This window comes from Myxocyprinus asiaticus, chromosome 26 (genome assembly GCF_019703515.2).
Source record: "Myxocyprinus asiaticus isolate MX2 ecotype Aquarium Trade chromosome 26, UBuf_Myxa_2, whole genome shotgun sequence".
NCBI lineage: Eukaryota > Metazoa > Chordata > Actinopteri > Cypriniformes > Catostomidae > Myxocyprinus > Myxocyprinus asiaticus.
The window spans coordinates 15,701,317-15,720,356 of record NC_059369.1 but is presented as its reverse complement, the minus strand read 5'-3'; the positions used below and the strand labels follow the sequence as shown (position 1 = coordinate 15,720,356).

General features: G+C 39.5%; 1 protein-coding gene across 1 annotated transcript; it reads right to left on the bottom strand.

Annotated features, from left to right (window-relative positions):
- Positions 1-1,515: 1,515 nt before the first annotated feature.
- On the bottom strand, positions 1,516-13,244 carry LOC127417213 (deoxyuridine 5'-triphosphate nucleotidohydrolase-like). The gene is made up of 7 exons (XM_051657066.1): positions 13,080-13,244; positions 12,554-12,704; positions 12,096-12,187; positions 2,239-2,283; positions 2,077-2,151; positions 1,777-1,847; positions 1,516-1,643 (listed from the first exon to the last, which is right to left on the bottom strand). Exons 1-7 carry the CDS (start codon positions 13,162-13,164, stop codon positions 1,587-1,589), a joined length of 576 nt encoding a protein of 191 aa, XP_051513026.1. The 5' UTR covers positions 13,165-13,244; the 3' UTR covers positions 1,516-1,586.
- Positions 13,245-19,040: the final 5,796 nt, after the last annotated feature.

The following is a 19,040-nucleotide window of genomic DNA, read 5'->3' as shown; positions in this document are numbered from 1 at the left end:
AGACACTAATTGCAATTTAAAAAGCCACAGGTGTGGGAAATTAACCTTTAATTGCCATTTAAACCTGTGTGTGTCACCTTGTGTGTCTGTAACAAGGCCAAACATTCAAGGGTATGTAAACTTTTGATCAGGGCTATTTGGGTGATTTCTGTTATTATTTTGATTTAAAAAGGAGCCAAACAACTATGTGATAATAAATGGCTTCATATAATCACTATCCTTAAATAAAACTTTTGCATGATCAGTCATATTTTCAAAATCAATGCCACAATTTCTGCTAGGGTATGCAAACTTTTGAGCACAACTGTATATTTGTCTACAAACCAATTTCAAGCATTTAAGCATAAACCTTTAGACCTTTAATTACACATTTAAACAACATTGTATATACAAACATGCTCACACACACTGAGTGCAAGTGGCACTCAGTCCAAAAATACACACATCATATTATATCTGTAATTTAGTGCACTTGTACTCTGACACAACAAATATACATATATACACCTTTTGCATTTGTGAATACTTTTTCATATTCATCGACTGTCGTCCTTGAGCGCAGCACAATACTATATATTAAATGTGAGGTAAAACTTTTATGGGCTGTTGCTGTGAAGTAGGATTCTTGGTCATCAGTCAAAAAATCATTGAACTATGCATTGGCATGCAGTAGACTAAAAAACTTGTCCTATTGTAGGAGTAACATCATTTGACAAGCATGATGCGGTTTCTCTGGACATCACGTGATATAATTTTGCTGATGTTACTGCTCTCACCACCTCCCTCAATGGCTATAAATTGTGAACTGGTGAGAGAACTGAACTTTAATGCCTTGGAAGACTTTCATTTGGAGGAAAGCAAAAAAAGAAGCAAATCAGTTGAAGCAGTGGATCCCGAACTTCCCATTGTACCCCTGGAAAATCCTTATTAGTGTAATTAAACATGCATTTCTGATGTTCAAATCAAAGTACATTTGGGCTTTATTGTGGATTATTACACGTCTCCGTAGAATACTTAATTGTGATTGGTCCATGGCTGCATTGTGTGGTCAAACATTTGTGTATAATGGCACTAAACTGTTATTGTGGGCAAGGCACAGTGATTTCCTATATAGCTGTGCTGGTTTCAGGTCTGTCGTACTACTCCACACTCTTATTTTCCACATATTAAAATAATTTGACCTCATGTCCATTTACTTTTTGAAGGAAAAAAAAAAAAAAGTTATTCCACTTTGTTTTGGGGTCCTGATCACCCTGTGGTCTTTTATTTTGTGGCCAACAAACATTATCTCATTATACTTAAACTGTTTGGATAAGATACATTTTATACATTTTACGATAATGCACATGTAGTTTCAGGTTTATATGACTTTTTGTACATTTGCCCAGAACTAGTTCGATCATATGAATCAAATATTTTTGAAAGGTGTCTTGTTGGCATCACCCAGTAATTAACAGTTAAAATGGCCAATACAGGAAACACAAACATGGAATAGTGAAAATCATTCTACTGAACACTATTTAAAGAAAAACCTTTATTATATACTTTTAATACACAAGCAACAGTTATAAATTGTAACAGCAGTGTCAATTAGTCCCAGTAGAGCCAAATCCACCTGCACCTCGCTCAGTCTCATCCAGTGTCTGAAATGAGAATACAGAAACAAATTCTATTGAAATAAACACTTGTTACACTTACAGTCACTGGCAGATGCTAAACTAAAGTGACAAGCAAACAGATGAACTGCACAGACGTTTAATGCATCAGGGAGATTACCTGCAACTCCAGCAGATCAGGGTAACAGATTCTCTCACAGATGAGTTGAGCGATGCGGTCGCCTTTCTTCACTGAAAAGAGAGAGACTGTCACTAGATTCATCTATGCTCTTTCTCTGCCCTCTCATGCGTTCTGTGTTTTGCAGTTCTTAGTTTGTGCCACTGAGAGTATATTATCTAATTTTGATGAGAGAACAGTTATTTCCTGTGGTAATGGACACTATGCCACAAATGCTGTCAAAAGAGCTTCATTTGTTTTGAACCCAGAACACTCCTTTAAGCTGTGGCTCTGAATTCTCACCTTCAAATGTTTCTTTGCCAAAGTTAAACAGGACAACTCCCAGATTCCCCCTGTAGTCTTCATCAACCACACCAGCTATGACACATGAAATGACACTTGATATTAGAATAACACCTTTAACTCATTCTCATTTCAGTTAAGAGTTATTCACAAGTCACTTACCACCCACATCGATGAAGTTCTTCACAGCAAGACCAGAGCGAGGAGCTGAAAAACAAACCAGATTGGAAAATGTTACTTAAATGAATGTTTGCAGTTAATTGTACTTATGTATTGAGACACATTTCTAAATGAAACAGGAAATTCAATTGGGGGGGCAGGTGATTGGATGGGAGGTCTTAATTTTATCAGTCCACGTTATTTCAACTTCATTGTTTAAAAAACGTGTTTAATAGCTGAGTTTCGGTGAACAACTACACTACCCATAGTCCAGTAGAGAAAGCTTCACCAATCAGAGAACCACAGCCAACACAGCCCACAAAACGAGCCCAAGATCGACCACCCACTCCAATAACGCACTGTGAGTAACGCAACCAAGTCGATCTCATTTTACCCTTAAATTTACTCACTCTCATGCCATCCCAGATGTGTATGACTTTTTCTTTGAACACAAATGAAGATTTAGTAACACTTTATTTTACAGTGTCGGTTACAGTGTAATTACCCAAGTAAAGAGTACAAAATTTAATATCATGAAACATGTACTTAAAATGTAATTGTTATGTAACAGCATGTACTTACACATCTTAATTATGTATAACAGACAAGTATCATTACAAATGTGTAACAGAATATTTAAGTAATTTTTTTATTGAAATTCACACTTTCTCATTCAAGTTGGAGATTTATAATAAAAAAGGACATAAATATTGATCTGTTTCTCACCCACACCAATCATATTGGTTCTGAAGATATGGATTAAAACACTGGAGTCTTATGGATTGATTTTATGCTGTCTTTGTCCTTTTTGGACCTTCTCAGCTCTGGTCACCATTCACTTGCATTGTGTGGACCTACAGGGCTGAAATATTCTTCTAAAAATCTTTGTGTTCAGATGAGAGAATATTCACTTTTGGGTGAACTCTCTCTTTAAACTAGGCATGTGTTGGTATTCGGTAATACGGTCCATCACGGTAATTAACATGCACAATATTGTTATTGTAGGCACTTTCAAAATACCGTAGATAAACTTTTAGTCAAAGTGTTTAGATTTTTCTGATCGCACAGTACAACCCCAATTCCGAAAAAGTTGGGACAGTATGAAAAATGCTAATAAAAACAAAAAGGAGTGATTTGTAAATTATATTCAACCTTTGCTATATTGAAAGCACTACAACTACACATTATGATGTTTTTCGTTGTGAATTTCATTTTTCTTGAAAATGTACAGTAATTTCAAATCAGATGATTGCAATACCCTGCAAGATGATTGCAACACACTCAACAAAAAATGTTGAGATGGGCAATTTAAGACTAAAAACAATTTGACGAGCTGCAATAAGGCAGTGTGAAACAGGAGATGTTAAACAGGTGAGGCAATCATGTCATAGTATATAAGGAGCCTCCAAAAACAGCCTAGTCCTTCTAGAGCAAGGATAGTTCAAGACTTGTCAATTTGCCAACAGATGCTTCACCAAATAATCCAGCACTTTGAGAACAATGTTTCCCAAAGACAAACTGGTAGGATTTTGGGCATTTCACCCTCTACAGTGCACAATATAGTTAAAAGGTTCAAGGAATCTGGTCCAATCTCAGTCCGTAAAGGGCAAGACGAAAACCACTTCTGAATGCACGTGATCTCTGATCCCTCAGATGTCACTGTCTTAAAAATCAGCATTCATCTGTTATGGATATCATGAACATGGGCTTGGGATAACTTTTAGTAAACCTTTGTTAGTCAACACCACTCACCGCTGCATCCACAGATGCAAGTAAAAACTTTACTATGCAAAGCAGAAGCCATACATCAACACTGTCCAGAAGCCTGCCGACCTCTCTGGCCTCGGTCTCATCTTAGATGGAAAGTAGAACAGTGGAAATGTTTTGTGGTCTGAAGAGACATTTCAAAAAGCTTTTGAAAAACAAAGCCATTGAGTTATCCGGGCCAAAGAGGAAAAGGGCCATCCAAGTTGTTATTAGCGTCAGGTCCAAAAGCCAGTGTCTGTATGGGCCAGGGGTGTGTCAGTGCCCATAGCATGGGAACACACATCTGTGAGGGCACCATTAATGAAGACAGATATGTAAAAATTTGAGCAACATATACTGCCATCCAGCACGGTCTTTTCCAGGGCCATCCCTGCATTTTCCAGCAGGACAACTTCAACAACATACTGCCCAGATTACAAGTGCATGGCTGAGTCGGAAGTGGTGGAGCAGAGGGATTGTTGGTCGAAGATGGTTTCGACGGCTGCAGCTAGTTTGAGCACAGGTACTGACCACCCAAACAGTACTGAGCCTGCACCTGAAAATGCTAAGTCATCGCCTACTTTTTCATCATCTTCCCTGTCAACTACAGATAAAGTCTGGTCTGTTTAGCTTGATGTCCATTCTGATTCAAGCAGTCAAACCGAGCAAGCTGCAGATCATGAGGAACCAGGGGTATCATCAAGAATGCCACCTTCCATCATCACCTCCACAGCTTCTTCCACAAGCCACCACCAGGTCTGAAATGCCGACAGCTCCGTTTCGTTTGGCATGGAACAAGATGACAGTAGTAAGGCGCCAGCCGGTGTCCCCGCATTATCCACTTCAATGTAGTTTGGACCCAGCAGACTGGGTCAAAGTTAATGAACAAATGCAGACATATTGTGTAAAATTGGGCCTGGAATCATGCCAAAACAAAAATGCAAGTTTCATGGCATCAGAAAGACAACACACACATCAAAAAAAGGTACTTTTCAAAATCTCTCTTCCAAAGAAAACCTGCCAATAAGAGTTTGTCTCAAGGGAATGGCTGTTATACTCTCAAAAGGAACCACGTATTGTTTTGCATTCAAGTTACTTGGGAATAGCGACAACCAGTCCGCACTGACAGTAGGTTTTAGTGACTGAAAAAATGTGACCGTAAGCTTGTGTGAACATGACGGGTCGGAAAGCCACAAGAAGGCAATGACTGGTTATGTTTACAGTAATGCTGAAAAGGGTCAAATCGATTTCAAAATGAGTTTGAATATTGGACTAATGTTTTGAAAAGTGCTGTAGATGTGGTTAAATTACTAGCAGGGTGAGGGCTACCATTAAGGGGACAGACTGAAATCTTTGGGTGCACTGACAATGGAAATATGGATTTTTGCATCAAAATCGCCTACCAAATAAAAATCGAAGGATAGAGAGTTGAAAAGTCTGTCTGACACCAGATGGTATGCTCTCGCTCAAACAAGCCACTAAAGATTTTAGCCAATGACGCTAAAAAGAATAACCGCTCGTGTACAACATACTCCACCAAATTCGGGGAACAAGCACTACTCTTCAGGCAGATGATTTGGATTTATGTAAAGCTGTTGATTTGGTTGGTTCTTTGAGGGATTATGTGGCAAGCCTACATGAATCTTTTGACAGCTTTGAGAGTAAGGCAAAAAATATTTCTCCAACAGTGTCGCAACAGTACACGATAGACACACAGAGACAAAGAGAAAAAAAAAAAAAACATGCAGATAAATCTACAAAATCTGAGTGTGGACAGTCAGCTCAGAACAAATTTAGAACAGCTGTATTCATCGCCGTGATTGACTGACTTGTTGCTGAAATAGATTGGAAATAGACTCTTCAAGAGACTACTGGGTTTTTAAATAACATCCTGTCCATCTCCCAGTGCGATCTGTGTGCATTTGCATCTAATCTGCATGAGAAGAATGCAGGTGATCTGGTGAAATATTGTGAAAGTATGCCAGTTTAAACACTTTATACACAGGAAGTAGAACAAATTGCCAAGGGCACTACTGGAGCTACTGAGGAAGGATTCACTCCATACAATTTTTCCCCAATGTGGATATTGCCCCGAGACTGTTTTTAACTTTGCCGTTCACCGATGCCAGCAAGGAGTGCTCTTTTTCTAAGCTGCCGATAGTCATGAACAGGTTAAGATCAACAACGGGCCAACAGAGATTGAATCACCTCAACTGAATGTCCACGGAGTGTGATATTCATCGTCAGATAGATTTCAGCAGCACAATCAAGAAATTCTCCGCTAGGACAGCAAGAAAGAAAAGCTTCTAAAAGGTAGCATACTTATTTTATTTTTTTGTGCCCCATCCATCTCCACATGGAACAGTGATTCTGACAATTAGGTTATGTCACAATGTACGCGAGGCTCTTCTTTTTATAGTTTGACTGATACAATTGTTTACAGTTACTATACTACTGTGTGGGGCTGCTGTTGCTTGCTTGTGTTATTTTTTTTCCAGATTAACCATTTTTATTGATTCACATACTTGAACATAGAAAAACAAAACATGTATACACAGAATCAACATTAACCCCCATTACTACCCCTACCCCTTCCAATCCCACCCTGGCCCCCAACAACATCCCAGTGGTCGTACATGATATAGAAACACAAAAATAAAAATAAATAAAAAAGAAAAATAAATAATAAATCACACATCCATAAATAACAGATATCCGCCCCATTTCTCCACGAACAAGTTAAACTCCCCCAGTCTTCTAAATTACCCTTATTCAAAGGCCGCCACCCTTCCCATCTCCAAGCACCTCTCCTGAAACTAGGGCAGCTTGCTTGTGTTACTGAAGGAGCAATGGGTTTAATCGGACGGGATTGCATTTTTGGTTGTGCAAGTTTTTATTATGTAGCCATGCAATAGGCCTAGTAAGTTGACAGGTCGAATATAAATGTATTTTTGTTGACATAACGCGTTGTTTGGTGGTCTCTGCTGCACTGCTTTCTTGTGATATTTCATATAAGTGGTCTAAAGTGTGCATAATATTACCAGTAGTAGGTGTAGGGGAACCTCTGGAAACCTCCAAGCCTGGGGCCTGTGTCAGCCTTAATCTGCCCCTTGTTACCATACAGTGTAAATTAATTTGCGGTTATGAAATTTGTAGCTAGTGCCTAAATATAAATGAGCAACTGGCTTGCTATAAAAATAAAAAAAAGTGCATACTATTGTTGTAGCTAATTAGTTGTTCAATTCCTTTTTTTAAATGTTCAGGATTCTTTTCAAAGTTCTTTGTTATCTGTTCATTTAAAGTCCAGTTTGGTACTTAAAGTAATTAAACTTGTTTTAAGAGAACAACAATAAAGTTTATCTTTCAACCTGTTTTTGTAATGTAATTCAATGTGATAATACTGTGATAAAAGCTTCAGCAATTATAGTGATTTGAAAATTTGATACGGTCACATGCCTACTTTACGTATTTATTTGTATATATCTGAATATTTTGCAATGAATGTAAAATATATTGTTTCTATACTTATAACCAACAACCTAAAATCAATAGTTTAATATATTTTCATTGTATTATTTCATTCGCAATGCTTCATGGGATTGTAGTTTGTGCCCTCTTGAAAGACAGTCTTGTACCTTTAGGCCCCTTCCCACTGTGGGATTTAAAGCCTGTTTTAGGTACTTCTACCCGGAAATAGTACTTTTTTGTTTTTGCACAGGAAGCCGTTATGAGGGACTTTAGACAGACTTTTTAGCTCCTACTCTGGGGTAGGTACTTGGGAGAAGAGGGACTGTGGGAGGTGCTGCAACCTGTGATTGGCCAAACACGTATGACACACAAAGCAATGAGAAACGTGAAGTCGGAAGCCACAATGAGTAAACAAACTTGTAGCCGCTAGCCTGCTATTTAGAAGTCTGCGCTAATTTTCCAATTTCCTTAACAGAAATAACAAAACCAGTGAAGTATTCAAAGAGTATCGCCGGTTTCCCATTTTATGTGTGTGAGGGGTGAGCAGAGCTGCTGCGTAACTTCAACAGGAGACCAGTTTTTAGTTTTCATTGCAGCTGTACTGTGTGACAATACAGAAAATAGTGATTTCTGGATTACTCAATTACATTTTTTCCTGGGACAACAGACATAAGATGTTTATTGAGAGTGGGTAACTGAAATCTATTATAAACTTAACAGTCATGAAATCGGGGGCCTGTGTAGCTCAGCGAGTTCTGACGCTGACTACCACCCCTGGAGTCGCGAGTTCCAATCCAGGGTGTGCTGAGTGACTCCAGCCAGGTCTCCTAAGCAACCAAATTGGTCCAGTTGCTAGGGAGGGCACAGTCACATGGGGTAACCTCCTCGTGGTCGTGATTAGTGGTTCTCGCTCTCAATGGGGCGCGTGGTAAGTTGTGCATGGATCGCGGAGAACAGTCTTGAAATCTAAAAAAAATCTTGAAATCTAAACCTTGAGAAAAGTGTTGCGTGCCTGTTACTGCATGGTTAAATTGCATCAAGACATCTTTTTAAGTAAATGGGTGAGCAGTTCAGTCCAGTATTTTACGTTGAGTCATAAAAGCCCTTATTGTAAAAGATTGTGTTGACAAATAGGTTTTTTTGCAACGGTGCAGTTGCAACGTGTTTTCCGCCGAGTTCAGTGTGTGCTGCATGGTTAAAACAGGCACCTCATCTCTCCTCTCACTCCGCCTTCACAGACGCAGCACTGTCACACAGGTTGCATACGAAAACTGGAAAATGCTGCCTTTGGAGGCTGAATAAGGAGGTAGGATGAAAAGGTGCTTTATAAACTGTTCAGAGACCAGTTTCATTAAAGGAATAGTTCACCCAAAAATGAAAGTTCTGTCATAATTTACTCACTCTCATGACATCCCAGATGTGTATGACTTTCTTACATCTGCAGAACACAAATGAAGATTTTTAGAAGAATATTTCAGCTCTGTAGGTCAGTACAATACAAGTGAATGGATGCCAAAATTTTTACACTCCAAAAAACACACAAGTCAGCATAAAAGTAATTCATATGACTCCAGTGGTTGAATCCATATCTTCTGGAGTGATATGATAGGTGTGGGTGAGAAACAGATCAATATTTAAGTCAGTTTTTGCTAGAAATTCTTCACCCTGTCCAGTAGGGGGCGATGTGCATGAAGAATGTGAATCACCAAAAACACAAGAATGTGAAATTGAAAGTTAAAGTGGAAATTGACTGAGCAGGGAGGAGAATTTATAAACTGACTTAAATATTGATCCGTTTCTCACCCACACCTATCAAACCACTTCTGGAGACATCGATTCAACCACTGGAGTATTATGGATTACTTTTATGCTGACTTGTGTGATTTTTGGAGCTTCAAAATTTTGGCACCCATTCACTTGTATTGTATGGACCAAAAGAGCTGAAAAATTCTTCTAAAAATCTTAATTTTTGTTCTGCATAAGAAAGTCATACACATCTGCAATGGCATGATGGGGGAGTAAATGATGAGAGAAATTTCATTTTTGGGTGAACTGTTCCTTTAAGAGTTGCATTCATTCAAAAACGCTTTAAGCAAATAACTGATTAGTAGTGAATCTTGTCGAAAAAACCTCACATTTCACATTGTAGCAATGTATTGGAGCTAGATACGTTTTGGGGAAAAACATGTGATCTGTGACATCTGAAGCTTCATTCGGGTGCAAACCACATGACTGCTTCGGCATGTGGTTCAAAAGAAATGCAAATCCCAGTACAAGTTTGAACCCAATACAGTCAGTCACATAAGCACATTTCACTCCCCTGTTAATAGTCAAAAAACAAAGTGCCACCACAAACCTGATAAATACTACGAGCAGGTGCATAGGAAAAATTAAGAGAATAACCAAAGGAATGAATTCCGCCGCACACTGCTGTTGCTTGCAATCCGTGTATAAATGTATTAATGCAACGTTTCAGTTATGCTACCTTCATCAGGTAAATGATGCCAGATGAAGGCGCATGACCAAAACGTTGCATAAATAAAATTATACATGGACTGCAAGCAACAGCAATGTGTGGGATTCATTCCTTTGATTACTCCCATTGATAAAGATTTTACTGCCCAGGCCACAAGCATATTTATTTTCCAATATACACATTAAAAATGAGTTACTAATTTACTCTCATACATTGTTTATTTTTAACATAATGCAGTAACTTCTTAACTCACATATGGAGCCCTTGAGGCTTGAGCTTTCACTTGGTTATTATTTATTTTATAAACACTTTAGTGAACAAAACACCACCAGATGGCAGTAATTTGAACAGTGTACAGAAGCTTCACTTAATCATCACTACTAATTATGCAGCAAGGCAGTTGCCCTTTTTTTTCAGATGAAGCCAGTTTGTGTAAAACAGGCTCAACCCTAACAAAAGTGTAACTCCGATCCTGGCGTCCTCCGTTGGTGTTGTTTTTGCAATTAAAGGATGTAATTTAAATACATTACTGAATTTCTGAATACTAGGGATGTGCACGGTTACTGTTTTGGGAATAAAGAATATTTATTGTGTTGGAATTTCCTCAAACACTAAAAATAGCAGCAAATAAAGTGCACAGTGAACTATGAGCCTAAACAGCAAAATACATAGATATTCAAATGATAAAATCTCACATTAAACTTAAAAATAATCAAATTGTCACTGCATGTAGTATGCGCTCTGCCCAGGTGGGCTGACATTTCCGTGAGGCAGTGAATGAAAGTACTGTCATGTGCGTGCTGCGGTTAAATAGCCTCTTCGGGGTGCTTTGATATTGAAATGGTTTAAAATAAAATGGCATTAAACTTGTCTAACTATTATACGTAAATATGGACATTAGAGCAAAAGGAAAACACTGTCTTATCATTCATAGAGCGCTGAAAATCAATCTGGAATCATGATTAATGGTGTGTCACATGAAGTACTCTTTGCAACCTGAACTTTTTCAGAAAGCAGCACAGTGTAATGAATAAAACGACGCAGGTGTTTCATGATGCGTTTAAAAAAAAATCTTTTTAACTTTACTTGGTGTCTAAAAATGTGCCGTTCCTGCACAAGATGCTGAAAGAGAAAACAGTGAGATTCAGCGCAACAGTCAAAGCCCCTCCAGTGCGTGTTAACAGTACATAGAAAAACAGCGCAGACGCACAGCACGCATGTTTAAACAAGCCACTAACTCACCCCATACATAAAAACTGACCCAAACCCAACAGTTTGTGAGACCTCTATTGCACATGTAAAATAACCAAATAGTGATTTTGGTATTTGAATAGTGGCGAGTCGTGCGGTTAACCAAATGTCAACTATCCGTGCACATCCCTACTGAATACACCCCTCGTATGCTGTTGTTAGAATCGTCAGATAGTCCCACCCCCAACTCACGCAATTGGTTTCGTAACATTGTTGAGGTGGGTCTAAGTGGGTCGCTCGAAACAAACACAGGAATTTTAGTGCACAGAGACAAGGCATTCACAGATTTCAAGAAAATGAACCTCTAAATGACTTGTAGTTGTCTCTGCATATTAAGCTGGGATAGAAGGAATTATTTTAAAACTTTAAGTTACATACTTCAGCTTTAAATCGCACGTCAAAGAATGTCAAAAGAAAAATGGTCAACTCTCTGAATGCAAGAAGGAAAAGTCTCATCAGATGTGCCATTCCTCTCTAGAGATCTCATCTAGAAAGTTACTAAGATAAAAGTACCAGTACTATGTGTGGGAAAGCGGCTTTTGTCTTTTTGACTGATTTTCAAATACTTTTTTTGCTTCAAGTTTATGACATTGTGATTCACCTCGGAGCTGGTCGGTTTGGATCATGGCTTACAACTCTTTATGGAGGATTGTAGTGGGCAGGTACTGTTGTACTTCGTTACCGCACTTTGATTAAAGACAAAGAAAAAAAACAAACATATTTTCTTCAGAATAGACCCCATTCTGTAAGAATATTGTGCACTTATAAATCGTGCAAAATAAGACCAGGAATGTATCCTAAATAAAGTTGTAAAATTTCATGTGGACTATACAAATCTGGAAACTCAGTTAAGTTCTGAGATTTTGTGATGGGCATGAACTCAGGTTGTGATTCTGTGGGTTCAGCAGTTCTTGCTCACCTACTCTGCCGTAGTATCCCTGAGGAATCGCAATCTGGATGTCAGTCTTCACCAGAGCTTTGTCCATCGGCCTGATGCTGTAATCATACGCACTGCAACACACACACACACACACACACACACACACACACCTCAGTCCAAAGCACAGCTGAGTGCCGACATTAATCTTGGTTGGACACACTAGATTGTATGAAATAAGACTTTATCACATGCATAACAGTACAGCATATAGCAGCAGTGATTGCTACCAATTAAATGTTATTTCTGCAGCTTCAGCAAGTTGGTCCTATGAGTTTTTACCTAACATTTACAGGGAAACGCTTGAGTTGCAAAAACAATGCATTTACAAATGTAAAATGTATAGTGCAGAAAGTCATGTGCAATAAAATGGGAGGCCACCTGTGCAAGTGTTTTCATTCAACACTACCAGCTTCAGAACTTGTGTTTCTGTGTCTTACCTGTACAGGTCGAAGCCCGCGGCTCGGTTCGATCCTCGGCTCGGTGTCGTGGCGTGCTCGCTGAGTTTGGCGAATTTTAACACCATATGCGCTTCACGTCCGTTCACTGCATCACTCTTGCTTCTCTTCTGCGGAGAAACCCCTTCTGTAACTTCAGAGCAGGGCATTTTCACAAACCCAAAATGGGCAAAAAGCACTACAGTTGTAAAAAAATAAGTGCACAATTAGATAACTTTTCTAAAGGGGCAAATATCTGCAAGCGTGCCTCTCCCCAAGTCTCGCGCCCACTGAATTGGCGGTTCAATATTTGGCGCCTACTGACTTGCGTTTGCGCACTCCCATGCATTTGTTTTTTTTTTATCCACAAAATTTTCTTCTTCGTTTTATGGCCAAGGTACATACCGCCACCTACTATATTGAAGTGCGCATGATCATGGCTATTAGTTGTTAAATACATTTGTACTTCATATTCTTTACGGTTATCCTTAAGTTCAGTGTACGTAAATGGTCTACAGGTTTTGTGTACCTGCTCGAGCGCAGCGTCCGCTCACAATCCTGTTTAAACCGCAAAAGCCGACTAGAGACACACAACGATTCAACATCTTTAACATTCACACAACAACACGTTCATTTTGATTTCGCCTGTACAGTCCCTTCCTCCTTCACCAGCCATTTATATTATTGTAGTTGCATTCTGGGATGTGTAGTTGATTTTTCCCACTGAACACCGAGCAGCCAGAGATCTTTTATACGACCTTTTTCCTGAACGCGGAATTGTTCCACAATTCGACGGTTTTCAGTTTCCGGTATCCAGTGTTTTCATTCGCATCAGCGTATATCTTAGCAGATAATGCAATGTTTAAGGTATTACATTTAAAAGAATAATAATATTAATAATAATATAAATAATTCCCAAAAAACATGCAGATACTTCACAAAGTACAGATGACCGTTTTTGCCTCACCTGTGTGTGTCGATGACATGAAGCAATGGTCAGAGATAAGTTACATTGATATCATTTTTCCAATTAACATTTTTTATTGATTAAAAAATACACAAGAGAAAAACACAACACATATATATTGAATCAACATTTAACCCCCACTAATATCCCTCCTCAATCACCAACCCCACCCTGACCCCCAATGAACACCTGTGGTCACATAATAACACACACACACAAATATATAATAAACATACATAATTATTTTTTTTTCTCCTTAATTTGGAATGCCCAATTCCCAATGTGCTTTTAAGTCCTCGTGGTCGTGTAGTGATTCGCCTCAATCCGGGTGGCAGAGGACGAATCCCAGTTGCCTCCGCGTCTGAGACCGTCAACCCGTGCATCTTATCACATGGCTTGTTGAGCATGCTGCCACGGAGACATAGCTCGTGTGGAGGCTTCACGCCATCCACCGCGGCATCCACGCTCAACCGAGAGTGAGAGCCACATTATAGCAACCACGAGGAGGAACTAGCGAGCTAGCGAACTCCAGGGGTGGTAGCCAGCGTCTTTTACAACTGAGCTACCCAGGCCCCATAAACATACATAATTAAACTAAACTTCTCTATCCCCATCCCCTCCCCAAGAGTCCCCCAAAAATACCCCATTTCCAAACAAACATGTCACCAAACCCCAGCCTTCTACTTGCCACCTCCTCGAAAGCTGCCACCCTCCCCATCTCCGCACACCACTCCGGAAATTATGGCGCTCCAGCCGACTTCCAAACCCTTAAAATAATTTGTCTGCCAATCATGATACTGGTCAGAATCCAATTTTTTTTATATGTTTATCCCCCAAATTTATGACTGCCCCATCACCCAAAATACAGAGTCTGGGGCAAAGTAAAATTTGAGTGCCCAAAATGTCACACATAAAACTCTGAATTTTTGGATCTTAACACACCCCCAAAAGACATGGGTTGTGTCTCCATCTTCTGATTGGCATCGCAAGCAGGTGGGTGTGTTTTAAGACCAAGCCTATACAATCTAGAGGGGATCCAATAGAATTGATGTAAAATCTTAAATTGCATAAGACACACCCCTGCATCTCTAGATGCAGACTTTACCTTTTTTTAGAATCCTAGCCCACTCTCCCTCCTCCAATACCAAATGTAAATAATTCTCCCATAATCTCTTGAGAAGTTGAAGCTCCGTCCCCCAGACTCTGAATTAGCAGGGAGCAATACACAGATGCCTCATGACCTTTTCCAAAAGCAGTAAACAGGTTGGGGGGGGGGGGGGGGCCTGTATGCTACTCCCAAAACAATACAGAGCAGGTGGCGCAGCTGTAAATACCTATAGAACTGAGATCTGGGAATCCCAAAATGTTGAACCAAATTTACAAGTTACGTTGATATCATTAATTATTCTGAGTTGTTATGAAAGCCAACAACTGCACAAGTTGAGCCTGAACGCAGACGCGAGCGCTTCGCCAACGCGTGGCCAATGCGTGGTCCCGTTGTACATGCATTACATGCGCACTTGCGTTGTTTTGGCAGTTACAAATCTTGGACCACACAGGGGCAAAAGAGTTTAGGCACCACAAAACCAGATGTGGTCGAGTCATCATGTTGACAGTTGAGGAGTGTGCTTTTGTATTTGTTAAAAAGAGGACAGAAAAAATATGTTTGTATAATCCAACTTGTTCGGCAAGACTCTCCTTAAATTGCTGCTCCGCAAAGAAAATCTGCCGTAGCGCCCCTTGCGGCAATGCTGAGAATACAGTGCGTACTTGCATTAGGTTATGAATTGCGCTGACACATATCACAACGCATCGACACGTGAAATCGAGCTTGTGTAGCAAGATGCATCTGCGTTCACGTACTTACGTAGAGTATGTTTGGGCTTTTAAGCATCAACTAGCGTGTTACGACAATAAGTCACCGTTTGCGGATACCATACAAAAAATGGGGAGAGCTGTAAACTGACAAAAACCTGTCACAAAAGTAAACTCCACACAAAAGCTGTGTCCAAAATCGCTCAATTGTTCACTCATTCACTATTTCCTATATAGTGGATGTCTGTGAGTGCCCTATATCAGGCAAGGAGTGAACGAAATGAGTGAGTGAATTCTGATGCTCATGTAAACACAGAGCATCGGATAGAGTGGGAAAGAGTGCTGGAGATGACGCAGAAACAACATCACATATGAACATTTATCTTACATGTAGTATAAAAATAACAACAACAATAATACTTGTTATTCTTATCAAATGGTATACACAATAAATCGTAATTCTGTTTGTCATATTTAACCCATTAACATTATATATTTACATAATGCTTAAAATATTAATATTTCTAAAAACTAGGGGGTGAGTATTGACGCTGACTACCATCCCTGGAGTCACGAGTTTGAATCCAGGGTGTGCTGAGTGAATCCAGCCAGGTCTCCTAAGCAACTAAATTGGCCCGGTTGCTAGGGAGGGTAAAGTCACATGGGGTAAACTCCTCGTGGTTACGATTAGTGGTTCTCGCTCTCAGTGGGGTGCATGGTAAGTTCTGCGTGGATCGCGGAGAGTAGCACGAGTCTCCACATGCTGGGAGTCTCTGCGGTGTCATGCACAACGAGCCACGTGATAAGATGCACGGATTGACAGTCTAGGAAGCAAGTGAGACTTGTCCTCCGCCACCCGCACTGAGGTGAGTAACTGCGCCACCACGAGAACCTACTAAGTAGTGGGAATTGGGCATTCCAAATTGGTGAGAAAAGATCAGTCATTTTATAATCATTTTGAAACTTGTATTAGTTCTGTTAGGAATTATGTAGTGTAAATTTATAACATTATACTTAGTATATTACTCTGTAATTAGTAAAAAAAATAAAAATAAAAGTTACCACAGCTGCGATGTTTCTAATACAGCTGCGGAGGGAGTAACAAAACAATTGGCCTCATTCTCTCTTCTGACTGCTGTAATCCACCACTCTTTTTTTTTCCTTCTTCTTCTTCTTTTGGAAAGCTTTGAAAGTATAATATTGCCATCTTTGATTTTTGATGGGAATGAAAATGAGGCAGTGAGGGATAGACCCACAATGTCTTCAATGTGCTGCATTGCAGTTTCAAGTGTTTTTGGATTGTTCCGCAGACAAAATATTGAAAAATATGTTTCCAAGAACAGGAAAGATATTCAAAAACTCCAGCCAACAAGTTGTGGAGAATTAGATGTAATACAGTTTTATACCATATGTGCCATTGAAGAGATTGTTTATCCCTCACAGTCTCATTTCAAAAGTGCATAACTGTGCATAAGGTCTCCAGTGGGTATTTTCTTTTAGCTTACTGTTGGAGCAAACGTGTAAGCAAAATGATATCTGCTGTGGTTTCCCATTCACCGCTAGAAAAGTTTACCCTGCTATCATTTACTTCCGCAATCCAAACCCGGATATGTGAAAGGGTCCGATGCGAATTCCAACTGATTTCCGCAAAAAGTTTCCTTAAGTGTTTCTTGATAGTGGCTGTGTCTCGTTTGGAAGGATACGTCCTCCGGAGGTCGCATTTGTCAGCCGCATACGTCATCGAGGCTGTCTCGTTTCAGAAAAGCGAGTAGGACACTTTGAATGCAGCCTTCGAATGCGACCTTCTTTCACGGGAATTCGGAGGATGCATTAGGTGTATCCTTCGGGGGCACTCACAACCCACAATACTTTGCTTCAGTGGAAATGTCTAAAAAAAATGACGCCAATTTGCCCGTAAATGTGATGTTCAAACGCAAGGAATGTTAATTCCCAAGTTGAAGTACCTCAGTAGATGGATGCAGAGTATATAATATGTATAATTATATTAATATATAACTAAAATAAAGTATTAGACTAAAAGTACACCTGTAAAATCTATTTTCTTTTCTCTTTACATCATTATAACTCTCCTAAAATGTACCTCATACATTCCCTTCCAGAGGGACTTTGTTCCCTTCTCACTCAAAGCGCTCGCGCTTATTAAAGAGTGGCGTGCTGTCATAGCAACCATGTTACTTTCCGTTTCCCCTACGAAGGCCGTCTTGTTTAAATGAGGACACTCGGTATACTGCAGCCTTCGAGGGACGCGACCTCCGGAGGACGCATCCTTCCAAACGAGACACAGCCAATTTCAAATCACTCGACTCATTACGAGTCCTAAAGAGAGCGGTGTTCAAAATGTTATATATCATACTACTATATTTGCTATTCCTTACGTAGATACAATTATCTGTTTAAAAAGGATAATTTTTTCAATTCGGACATAAACAATAGTTTATGAACCCGAAACGAACCGTTTACAGGTTCATTAAAAAGATCCGGCTTAAATGAACGATTCTATTACTATTTATTTTTTCTTATAGCAACACCAACCGTTTACACTCACCTTCCATTGTGTGTTTGTGGCTTCGATGCAGTTTTCAGTTCATCGTTATCTTTGTCGTCTGAGGGGCCGTTTTCAACTAAAAACGTTTTTTTTTTTTTTTTTTTTTTTTTGCGTTTTGGCTGTTCGTTTACACGACAACGGCGTTTTGGGGCCTGAAAACGCAAACTTTTGAAAAAGGGTTTCAAAGTGCAAGTTTTTGAAAATGATGCCGTTATCGTCTCCATGTAAACATACAAAAAAGCGAATTTGTGAAAACGATGACGTCATGCGCACGCGTAGTACGTGTTATATAAAGCATGATGGATTGATATCAGTTTGAGATGAATAATCATCAATATGAATACTGGTGTCTGTGCAAATAACAACAATCAACAATTTATTCGTTTGGAGTGTTTTGTATGGAGTGTAAACATTGTACAGTAGGCAGAACCTGCAATTTGAAAATCTTGAAATTAATGTATGGATTCAGATGGGGAAAATGTATTTGTATTGTAAATGTTATTTATTTACTTAATTTTATTTGATGTACCTTTACCCTGCAATTCATTCACCCACCGCCTATGTATATAGCCTATAGACAGAGATATGATGCCATGTACAGTATTCAATGATATGCTTAGAATATGAAAACATGAGGCAGTGAAAATGCATGTTTATATCCAGTGTACACAAGACTTCTCTCTCTGTCAGAAGATGTCCATATATCAGAGTTCTGTCTGATATCCAAAACCAGTCAACATCAACAGCTTATGTTAACTTACTCTCCTATCAGCCCAAGAGTCAGCAGGGGGAATACAGAAGAAGGCAGGAGACGAAGTGATGGTAAAAATGAGCAGAGTTTATTGAATCATCTTGAGAGTTCAGTCTATAGGCATGCGCGCGCGATTAATTCAAAACTACAATGGCGGACTACAGGACTGTTTGTGCTGCTCAAGATTTTGAGTTTATTGACGCTTCTCCAGCAAAGTAGTTGCAATAATTATGCAACCTCATCGTCCGTCCAGACAAATTTCGCCATCTTCTTTCTTTGTATTCACAGCTCTGTGGAAGAATGCTTATGTGCGCAGGCGCGTAGTGTTTCTTTACAAAGTGGCATCGCCAACTACTGGCATGGCATACATAATACAGCGTTTTTAGTCGTT

Excerpts from the sequence above, each read along its gene's own strand:
- LOC127417213 (XM_051657066.1), bottom strand. The coding sequence starts at position 13,164 with ATGTTAAAGATGTTGAATCGTTGTGTGTCTCTAGTCGGCTTTTGCGGT. Across the intron at positions 12,705-13,079 it reads CGGACGCTGCGCTCGAGCAG|TTACAGAAGGGGTTTCTCCG; the intron begins GTACACAAAACC and ends CCTGCTCTGAAG. Across the intron at positions 1,644-1,776 it reads CTGATCTGCTGGAGTTGCAG|ACACTGGATGAGACTGAGCG; the intron begins GTAATCTCCCTG and ends TTCTCATTTCAG.